The following is an 11,083-nucleotide window of genomic DNA, read 5'->3' as shown; positions in this document are numbered from 1 at the left end:
CAGTATGCATCTTCAAATCACTCAACAAACATTAGTTTGCACTTATGTTTTGGTGCCAGAGTTGTTATTGTGTTGTGTGAAAGATACAAACTATTTTTCATCGTTCCCTGGGCGACGTTGAGCTAATTGGGCCCCAATAATGACAAACACGTGGCCGTTATTTCTCTAAAAATCACCGTGCCGGGCTGCGTTGCGAATTCTGGGGTTTTGGTTGGAGAAGACAGGTGTTGAGAGGCCAGGTCTTGTGTCAGAAAGACTTTCATAGTCCTACAATGGAGAACTTTGCAATTTACAGCAGCAAAATTGAAAGAGGGGGCAATGGGCCGAGAAGAAAAAAAACAAAGTATTGCATGAAGAATGAACAGTTCAACTGCACAAAAACAGTTTTACGGAGAATAACTGTCCATAATGCAAAGTATGAAATATACAGCATATATGTAACTGTATTTGCTCTGCATAAAGTGGCTGGACTACAAGTTTTTTTAATCGAAGACCGTCGTAATTGCAACGTCAAGTTTTTTTGCAGAACATACTTAGAAAAATAGGACGTAAGTTCAATTCCACAATGCGTCAGAGCATAAGCTTCACAACCACACCTATGTAAAACTAAGTTTAATATATCAAAATGTAAGTTTGACAAATCCGGTAGAATTACGTTCGGTCAATTTTGCCATGCACCAACCAACGAATTTGAAATAGATTTTAATACATTTTTGCCTTTAAAGTATTTTTTATAATGTTGTATATGTTTCAGGTGAATCAGAATGGATTATTTCGATGAACAGGTGAGTTTGTCATTCTCAACCCACTGCAAGTTTGTTTTTTTTAAATCATCACCGTCTTCAGGTTTTCACATTTGTCTTGACTGAATTTGTTTGCAGGAATTTGGAATCAGCGCGTCCCACAATAACAGTATGTCAATATGGTGTATTTTTGTGTTTTAAAAATTGCCATGGAATTATATGATGTGCTGTGGCGATGTTTTCTTTAAATCACCTGTTTACCTAATTTGAAATTCTTTATTTCGATAGACTATATTAACCATATTAAATATTTCTCAATAGGGTTGTACTAATCCTATCGTCTTTATTGTAAATTCCGCCTGATCACGTGATTTTGTTTTTACCTTGTATGGTATTGAATGAGAAAGATGGAATTTTTATATTTTATTAATTTCTCAAATAAAATAACATTGAAAAATAACACATTGCGACATCCCTAGTTCTTATATTTTGCAAACTTGATCTGCTAGTAGAAAAAAACTAGGGTAATTATTGTAGTATAATGACTGCAAGAAAATCTATCTGGAAAAGTTTACCTGCATCGCTGATGACAAAAAATGCGGTGGAAACAATCAACCAATTCAATTACTTTGTCACTCCCGTTTTTTTCCTGCAATGTGCTACTGATTTAATCAAATTGTCTTCACTTTCACAGGAGAAGATAATTATTCAACCTGGGGAAATGGTGGGTCGGTTTAACTTTTGCTGATGTTTCAAACTAGTACTGATATCTTTTTCTCATGTACGTGTTCAAACGTGTACTCACCTTACCCCACACCTAATTACTGTTAACCTTTGCTTGTATTGTTGGAAAATGTTATTTGGCTTATATTTCCCACCTGTTCAATATTACTCTTATTCCAGTTTTTCAGTTCATATTTGTATGTAAATCTCTACATTTACCGTTACTTTACGCATTTGAAGCAGCTGGGGTATTTTAGGCCATTTTAATTAGTAATTGTATTTATTTTTTATCTATCCATCCATCCATCTTGTTCTGAAAAGACTCCAGCAGAGAAAGGAGAGAAAGAGGAGGACACAGCAAAGGTATTTTCTAAGTGAAATTTAATTTGAAATGTTGCTTTAACACCAACACCTTTTTTTAAATTTTAGGTCGTGGCAGAGGATTTGGGGGAGGTACAGTGAATGACAATTCCACAATGGTGTATTATTTCCTGTTTATTCATTTGTATGTTTGTCTATTTACTCGTTTGTGTGCACGTTTCACATTTTTTTAGGATATCGTGGAAAGAATGAGGAATTCTTCACCCAAGGTTGTAGAGTTGATGATGTGATTCCAAGCCTGTCATTGGTTTGATATTTCACTTATTTACATACTGTATTATATGTATGCCAGCCAATACAGAAGATCCAAACGAGTCAGACCCATCGCAACAGGATGCAAGTGTTCGTAAGTGTGCGGGGGGGCTTCATATATCAAGAAGTTATCAATACTGGAATGTCGCCTGCAATGAATTTATGAATATGTGCACAGGGCCCAAAGTCACCTATGTTCCTCCAGCCCTTCCCGAAGATGAGGACGCTGTGTTTGCACATTACCAACAGGGCATTAATTTCAATAAGTATGATGACATCATCGTCGATGTGAGTGGAACAAATCCACCTCCTGCCATCATGGTAAGAAGCTTTTCTCGGTCTCTGAAGCAGCCAATCTTAAACCGCTGTACACCAGCGACGACATGAGCGCGTTTCCTTGCAGACTTTCGCCGAGGCAGACTTGTGTGAATCCCTGCGAAAAAATGTCAGCAAGTCCGGTTATTCAAAACCTACACCGGTTCAGAAGCATGCCATTCCAATCATCTCTGCTGGTCGAGATCTCATGGCCTGTGCTCAGACCGGATCTGGAAAAACCGTACGAAAATGCTTTTACGAGGTTGCAAGGTCATTTGTGTGTACTACTCCTCAAACAATGCCATTGAAACGCAAAACTGCGGCTGGGTTTGGCCATCATATTACCAAATCCAGTATTGGCAAATGTTACAGACTTTGTGGTTCTCTTCTTCATATTCCTTTTCGGGGTAACGTTGTTCAAACACCTTTTTTTTGTGCTCGCTCGTCTCTAGGCTGCATTCCTTCTTCCAATTCTGCAGCAGCTAATGGCCGATGGTTCAGCTGCCAGCAGCTTCGCTGAGTTGCAGGAGCCTGAGGCAATCATTGTCGCTCCGACCAGAGAGCTCATCAACCAGATTTTCCTGGAGGCCAGGAAGTTTGCCTACGGGTATGGTCACCTTTCTTCTCCTCTCAACCTTGTGCAATCTGTTGCCCGAATTTTGTTTCCCATGGTCTCACAAATCAGCAGAGTAGCGCACCAGCAACAGACTTTACTAACCATCATTTGCATACCGTTTCTTTTTTTGTTGTTGTATATCCGAACAAATTTTTAAGTCACAACAATTCAGATGGTTGTATTTGACCTCTACATTCAACTTTGATGAAACTTTGCAGCTTGTAGTGGTATTCCAAATATTCAAAATTATGGTGTCATGTAAATTGCCACCGGAAAATGCTGACAAACTAAAGTTTGCTGACGAAGGTCTTCGTGTGAGGAGCGAAACATTCAAAGAAGTACAGATGACGGCTGAAGAAACTTGTGATATTTTACTTCTCTAGGTGGTGCACTTTGTTTGAATACCAAAAAAATATCTTTAAAAAAGTCATTGCATCTTTAAATCATTAGTTCCATCTGGAGGAGTTAAAAACTATCACAAGTGCTTCATGAAGCTTCACTTGCCCATCACTACTGTCTATGTTTTCAAATGAACCCAAAAGCGAGTTACTCTGCAAAAAGAAATCCCTGGGCCATACCCTGCTAAATAAAACAATAATAAAAACATTTAATTGGTTTTCATTATGTTTTTATTTGAACTCAATCCAAAAATGTTTCCATCATTAATGTTAACAATTTAAAAGTAGTATATTGATCTACACAATTAAAAAGCTATATCTGAACTGCTTGATTGAAGTTACAGTTTGTGATCTCTCCCTGTTGCAGAACATGCGTGCGTCCGGTGGTGGTGTATGGCGGAGTGAATCCCGCATATCAGCTCAGACAAATTTCCAATGGCTGTAACGTAATTTGTGGAACACCGGGGAGATTGTTGGATGTCATTCAACGTGGACGGGTAAGATGACCGAATGCACTCACAGCTCCTGCTTTCGAAGATTCAATTGGTGTTTGACCGGCAAAGAAATAACATTGCATGTTCCTCAAAATCAATCATTAACTCATTGACTGCCAGACAATGTGCAAAACTGTGTCCTCTCCAGTGCGAGTTTTTTTTTTTTTTTACAATTTCACACAAATTGCAGGACCCGCATAATATTGAGTTTTAGGACCACATAAACATTAAATGCAGTGTAAGAAACCTTAGACTCTCTTCTTTCTTCAGAAAAAAAGTTATATGGGTCTGGAGTTATCTGAGCTTGAAATGGGGGCGGCTGTACTTAGGCAAATGCAAAACATTGGCAGAGGTCTGACCAGCGCTTTATCCCCCCCCTGCATGACAAATCAAAACCCGAAAAAATACGGGAATGGCGCTCCACGTCATGCTTTTCAATTGCCGAATAAATTTGTGAATGAATTAAAAACCTGCATCGTAAATATGTTTGCTTCTGCATCCCCGTCATGATTCAAAATTGGACTAGTTTGGTACCTGTGAGCAAAAACGTTGAATCTTTGATTTCAGATCGGGTTGACGAAGGTGCGTTATCTGGTTCTTGATGAGGCTGACAGGATGTTGGATATGGGCTTTGAGCCTAACATGCGCAGCCTTGTTGCTTCGCCTGGGATGCCACCCAGAGAGAACCGCCAGACTCTGCTGTTTAGCGCCACTTACCCTCAAGACATCCAGAGGTCGGGGACTGATTTATAATGCCATGCCGTTTATATGTTTATTGGGAAATTTGCGTTCTGCTAAAAAATGTCCACATTTGAGACTGAACACAAAATCGCACCTTTTGTTTTTCTCCCTTTTCCCCGGTTACCTGTGATATAGATTTCCGGTTAAAAGAGTGGGGTGAGGGGGTCTTAAATCAGCGGTGAGCCGTGCATTTGACACCTACGCCTTCAGTAGTGCTACGTCTGAATCAATCCAACCCTTAAAGGACAACCGACGTCTCCGGACAAGTTGTGTCCATAATTTGTAAAATGGCTTCAAATGACTTGTACTGAGCGTATTTTACAAAGATTCCACCGCATATAACTATATTTTCCGTTTTAAGACTCACGCTGAATATTCAGGAAGTCTTGTTTTTGAGTTGGTGACGAGTCTGTACGTGACGTCACTAAAGGACCGCCCCATGACCGTAAAAAAGACGCATTGTAGCGGTCCTTCCATCACGTCAATGCATTTTGCTGTACTTGCTTGGTTTGGGGACCTCGTGTTGCACCCAAAAGCCGCCGGAAGAGGGCGTCCAAGCGCCATATAAGGAATGGCCTGTGGAAACGGACGTGGCCACAGGAGGTCGCCATTTTGTGCCTTTTTTTTGTGTGAGAGATTTCCCCCCAAGGTGCCTCAAAATGGCACAAATAAATTCCTTAATCGATTGCAAACATGTATGCTTTCCTCTTCAGAACTATTTGAATCGTATTCATAACTGGATGTGTAACAAGAAAGCATATTCTCTGAATCTGAAGCCATTGTTTTGACTCACTAGCAATGCAAGACGTCTTGGCGTGACGTCACGAATTGGGGGCGGGACTTTCTGAAAATGCCCAATTCGCAGCTCAATTTTTTGCAGATTTTGGACACTAAGTCATTTTTATTGGTGTTTTGCATTTGACTAAAATATACTGCGTGTTTTGGGTATTTTAGATGCTATAAAACGTTTTTCTGATGTCATTTAAAAAACTAAAAAGTGACATCGGTTGTCCTTTAAGTAGTTCACTGTTTTCACTTTGTTTGATTTGAAGGTTGGCTGCAGATTTCCTCAAGGTGGACTATTTATTTCTGGCTGTCGGCACAGTAGGCGGGGCTTGCAGCGATGTGGAACAAACATTTGTCCAAGTCACCAAGTACTCAAAGAGAGAGCAGCTTCTTGACTTTCTTAAGACCACTGGTAAAAATAAAAATCAATCAAATAAACTCTATTCTGGATGCTAACGCCTACTGGCATTTGCAGGAAGTGAGCGCACAATGGTGTTTGTGGAGAAAAAGCGACAAGCGGATTTCATTGCCACTTTCTTGTGCCAAGAGGAACTTCCCACGACCAGTATTCACGGGCAAGTGTTGCTTCCTTCAATATCATGTACGCTCACTTCCATTGCAACTTTGTCATGTGTTGTGAATGAATGTTCACATCGCAGGGATCGCGAACAGCGGGAACGAGAGCGAGCCTTGGCCGACTTCCGGACCGGAAAATGCCCCATCCTCGTCGCGACGTCTGTCGCTGCCCGCGGCCTGGATATTCCAGAAGTGCAACACGTGGTGAACTTTGACCTCCCCAACAATATCGAGGAATATGTCCACCGCATTGGCAGAACCGGACGCTGCGGTAATCTTGGCAGAGCGGTGTCTTTCTACGATCCGCATGCCGACAGTCAGCTGGCTGCTTCTTTGGTCACAATCCTCTCCAAGGTTAGCACATCTGCCTTACAGTGTAGAGGTTGTGGATTTAAACAAACATGCACCTGTCATGCCAATGGTTTGTTAACTCTTTCACTGCCAGACGATCTGCAAAAAACGGGTCCACTCCAGTGCCAGGGTTTTTGTCATTTTCACTCAAATTGCAGGACCCACAAAATATTGAGTTTTAGGACTACATAAACATTCAATTCAGTGTAAGAAACCTTAGTCTCTCTTCTTTCATCAGAAAAAAAGAGTTAATTACTAAGTTATATTGGTCTTAATTTTGTTGGAGGCACCGACCCCCACCAGTTTCATATGCTCATTCACCGAACCCTTCTTTCAAGGACTGTTCCCACTAACTCCAGACTAGACTGAGGGCGAAGATCTCAGTCTAGACCTCTGCGGCGAAGGATCCACCGAACCCCTGAGACTGACTCACCGAACCCCTAGGGTTCGATCGAACCCAGTTTAAGAACCACTGTGGAGTTATCTGAGCTTGAAATGGGGGTTGCTGTACAAAATACAATACATATTGATTTACAGTAAAGTCTCGTTATATCGATATTCAAGGGAGTCCGAAAAATATCGATATAACCGGGACTATCGATATATCCGACCCTGTTTGCATGTAATTTTCTCCGTGCGTGCATAGAAATAGTATCGATATAACGGGGACTATCGATATATCCGATATCGATATAACGAGACTTTACTGTATTTCACGCTTTAACAGCTGAAGCTGTAACAAAGTGCTAACATGGAAAAAAGGCAAATGCTGACCCCTCGCCCTGCGTGGAAGGGAAAAACATTGCCAGAGGTCTGACCATCGCTTTGTCCGTACCCACCCCGTAAGAAAAAACAAACCCAAACAAATTCAGGAATGGCGCTCCACGTCACAATTTTCAGTTCCCTGATAAATTTGTGACTGGCAACGAATTAGTTAATATGTACAAGGTTTCTGGGTCGGGGGTATTGTGCAGAAGGCTACTCCAAGTGTTGATTTGATCACGCTTTTGTGTTTCTTGTTGACAGGCCCAACAAGAAGTGCCATCATGGCTGGAGGAGTCTGCATTCAGTGGAGGAGCTACTAGCTTTAGCCAGGCCAACAAGCGCTTTTCTTCTTCCGACTCCAGGAAGGTACTTTTCTTTTTTGTTTACTCCCGTACACAATCCCCACTCTAAGTTTAAGTGTCTTGATCATTTGTCTTTCCTTTTCTCCAGTTTCAACAAGCAGGATATGAGAGGTCGGCTCCCGTTTCTGAGGTTGCGGTTGCTGATGAGGACAGTTGGGACTAGACTTGTTGTTTGAACGGTTCACTTGTGCTGCAAGTTATTTTATAGCCACATTTTAGTTTTTAGTGAGGATGTCTCAAAGTGCATTGAGATGTTAAGAGAAACGTTTTGTGTAGTGTGTTTTCCTTGTGTAAAAATAGTGCTTTTCGCGAGGATTGTTACTCGTCATTTAAACCGAAAGCATGACGATATTTGGAGGGAAGTGGACTGTCATTCAAGATCTATTTTCTTTATCTACTTGGATCCCCAATAAATATTTGTTTCAAAGCAAATGGCGCTGTTTGAATTTATCATTGCTGTTACTGTAAATCACAATAGAGCATTTGGACATTAAACCAAAGGCAGTGATTAGCTGTAGTAAAATTAATTGACCGTAAAAAAAATTGTCATGGATGAGATTTGTGGTTTGTGTGCGTGCGCGTGTGTACATATACAGTTAAACCAGAGGTGCCCATTGTGTTGCTTTGTGTAAGCGGGTTCGGTAAATGATACAACTTCTGGATAGAGTTGAGGTTCTTTATTAGGACGGCTGTGTTGGTTGGAGGGAGAAGGCAATTCACATGTGTGGCTCTCGTAGGCTCTCATCAGACTGACTTGCAGCAGCGCGCATGCACCTTTGATCTATAGCCAGGCATCACTAGTAGAACATGCAAATACGATTTGCTCATATCATTACATCTCCCTTTCTTAATTGAATTCTTTACTTTTAACCAATGTAATGAATTTAATTATGTCAGTAATTAGCAACCTTAAACTTGAATAAAGTATTTCTAAATTTTGCAACAATAAATGAATCATCCACATGAAACATTCACATCATTTTTTTTCACCATGATCACTTAGAAAAACATGTTAAATGGTTTCAATCAGTCTCTCAGGTGGTTTCACTTTCCTTGAGGATTTTCGGATAGCATGTCCTGGATTTAGAGGTGTTACAACAGCCTCTGTTACAGTCTCTGTTCGTTGACTTGCTATGGTTGGTTCTTTGAGAAGATCTCGGCGGTTTCTTCTTAAAACAGCACCTTCCTCTGTCTGAATGTTGTATGACCTTGGTTGGACCTGACGCAGAACAGTTCCTTTCTGTGACCATGTGTCTGTTTTGTCTTTGTACCGTACTTGGTCACCGGTGTGTAGTTCAGGTAGGTTCCGTGTTCCTCTGTCATGGTAGAACTTTTGTTTTTGTTTCTGTTGTTCTTTGATCTTCCTCACTTTCTCCCCTTCCTTTGTCTTCAGCAGGTTTTCCGGGATTGGTAAGTTGGACCTCAGCACGCGTCCCATGAGTAGCTGGGCCGGGGACATACCACACTCGAGCGGCGTTGTGCGATACACCAGCAAGCTCTGGTAGAAATCCGTTCCACTGTCTGTTGCCTTGTACATCAGTCTTTTCACAGTCTTGACAGAACTTTCCCTTGACACGAAAACAGGTCAGCACCCACCTTCTGGTATGGTCTTTCTGGTGCTTGGTGTGGGTGTAGTGGCTCTGCCGGTTGATTTGCTTGATATTTGAGGCAAATTGTACATCTCGACACTTGATCTGTGATGTCTTGATTCATTCTAGGCCAGAACATCAGTTGTCGTGCTCTTTTCTTGCACTTTTCAATTCCAAGATGTCCTTCATGGATCTTTTTGAGCATTTCACTTCTCAAAGTCTTTGGAATGACAATCTTACTGCCTTTGTATATGATGTCATCCACTACAGATAACTCCATCCTGTAGTTCCAATATTCTGCTGCGTCTGGTGAACAATTTTGTTTCACTTCGGGCCATCCATTTTTGATGATTTGTTTCAATTGTTTCAGTGTCTCATCCTTGTTTGTTTCCATCCGTATAATCTCCATCTTTGCATCTGCAACTGGCAATGCACTGGTGATCATGTGTACGTAAGCTTCGACTTCTTCATCCAGTTTAGCCTTCGAGTGCTCCTTCGGGTCAACAGCTCTGGATAGAGTGTCAGCTGTATACATCAGTTTTCCAGGGGTGTCTGCGACCTTCAGTGAGTAACGTTGTAGCCTGATCATCATTCGCTGTATACGGAGTGGACAGTCATTTAGTGGCTTTTGAAACAATGCTATTAAGGGCTTGTGATCAGTCTCCACGCTGATTTCTTGTCCTGACACAAATTGATGAAATCTCTCACAGGCATACGTAATGCTGAGCAGTTCTTTTTCAATTTGTGCATAACGTGTTTCCGGATCCGTCATCGAACGCGATGCATATGCTACGGGTTGCCAGCCTTCATGTTTTTGTAGAAGTACTGCACCAAGCCCACTCTGTGATGCATCCGATGATATTTTGATTGGTTTTTCTGGATCATAGAATTTCAGTACTGGTTCCTCTGTGAGCAGCTTCCTCAGTTCATTCCATGCCCTTTCATGCTCATGATTCCATTGCCATTCTATCTTCTTCTCAGTTAGTTGTCTCAGTGGGGCCATCTTTTCTGACAGGTTGGGTATAAATTTTCCCATGAAAGTGATCATCCCATTAAACCGTTGCACATCTTTTTTGCATTGTGGCCTTGGCATGTTTTCTATAGCAGACACTTTTCGTGCGTCTGGTCTGATACCTTCACTGCTTAGGATATCTCCCAGAAATGTCAATTCTGTTGTACCTAGCTGACATTTCTCTTTATTCAGCTTCAGGTTTGCTTTTCTTGTTGCTTCTAGCACAGCTTTCAGTCTCTCGTCATGTTGAACTCTGGTGGCACCCCAAATGATGATGTCATCCATCGAGGTATCAACTCCTTCCAAGTGCTCATATATCATGTTGATTGTTTTGTGATAAACTTCAGGAGCTGAAGCAATTCCAAAAGGTAGTCTTAGGAATCTGTATCTTCCAAACGGAGTGTTGAAAGTACATAGTTTGGAACTTGGCTCATCCAGCTTCATTTGCCAAAATCCTGAAGAAGCATCTAGCTTGCTGAAATACTTTGCCTTTGAAAATTGTGCCATAATCTCTTCACGAGTAGGTAGCTTGAAGTGTTCTCTCTTGATGGCTCTGTTTAGATCTCTGGGATCCAGGCATATTCTGAGTTTTCCATTCTTTTTGTCCACGACAACAAGGGAACTGACCCAGTCAGTCGGCTCATCAATTTTCTTTATTACATGTTTGTTCTCCATGTTGTCCAATTCTGATTTTAGTTGCTTTTGAAGAGCAAACGGGACTTTCCTGCATGGATGTATGACTGGTGGCACACTTTTGTCCACTCTGATTGTGTGTTCTCCTGGTAGGCAGCCTAACCCTTGAAACAAGTCTTTGTACTGCTCCATCAGTTGATCATATGCTGTCTCTTTTTGTCTATCCACAACAAAAACTCTCTTCACTAGATGTAGTCTCTCACATGCCGACAATCCTAGTAGTCCTTGCACATCCCTTGGAACTATGATGAAAGATAGCTTATGTAATTGGCCTTTATGTGTCACA

At 41.3% G+C, this 11,083-nt stretch overlaps 1 protein-coding gene across 1 annotated transcript; it reads left to right on the top strand.

Moving 5' to 3' along the window:
* The first annotated feature begins 759 nt into the window (after positions 1-759).
* On the top strand, positions 760-7,925 carry ddx4 (DEAD-box helicase 4). The gene is made up of 17 exons (XM_089008846.1): positions 760-785; positions 882-912; positions 1,438-1,467; positions 1,788-1,829; positions 1,896-1,919; positions 2,021-2,056; positions 2,140-2,193; positions 2,278-2,420; positions 2,503-2,655; positions 2,867-3,021; positions 3,796-3,925; positions 4,490-4,656; positions 5,716-5,861; positions 5,925-6,024; positions 6,109-6,379; positions 7,403-7,507; positions 7,592-7,925. The coding sequence occupies exons 1-17, from the start codon at positions 765-767 to the stop codon at positions 7,664-7,666; spliced, it is 1,683 nt and encodes a 560-aa protein (XP_088864972.1). The 5' UTR covers positions 760-764; the 3' UTR covers positions 7,667-7,925.
* The last annotated feature ends 3,158 nt before the right edge of the window (positions 7,926-11,083 follow it).

Source organism: Hippocampus bargibanti, linkage group LG01, assembly GCF_051943395.1.
Source record: "Hippocampus bargibanti isolate YZ-2025 linkage group LG01, ASM5194339v1, whole genome shotgun sequence".
Classification (NCBI taxonomy): Eukaryota; Metazoa; Chordata; class Actinopteri; order Syngnathiformes; family Syngnathidae; genus Hippocampus; species Hippocampus bargibanti.
The sequence above is the reverse complement of the archived record's forward strand: the minus strand, read 5'-3'. Positions and strand labels throughout refer to the sequence as shown.

Excerpts from the sequence above, each read along its gene's own strand:
- ddx4 (XM_089008846.1), top strand. The coding sequence starts at position 765 with ATGGATTATTTCGATGAACAG. Across the intron at positions 913-1,437 it reads CAGCGCGTCCCACAATAACA|GAGAAGATAATTATTCAACC; the intron begins GTATGTCAATAT and ends TCACTTTCACAG. Across the intron at positions 6,025-6,108 it reads CCCACGACCAGTATTCACGG|GGATCGCGAACAGCGGGAAC; the intron begins GCAAGTGTTGCT and ends TTCACATCGCAG.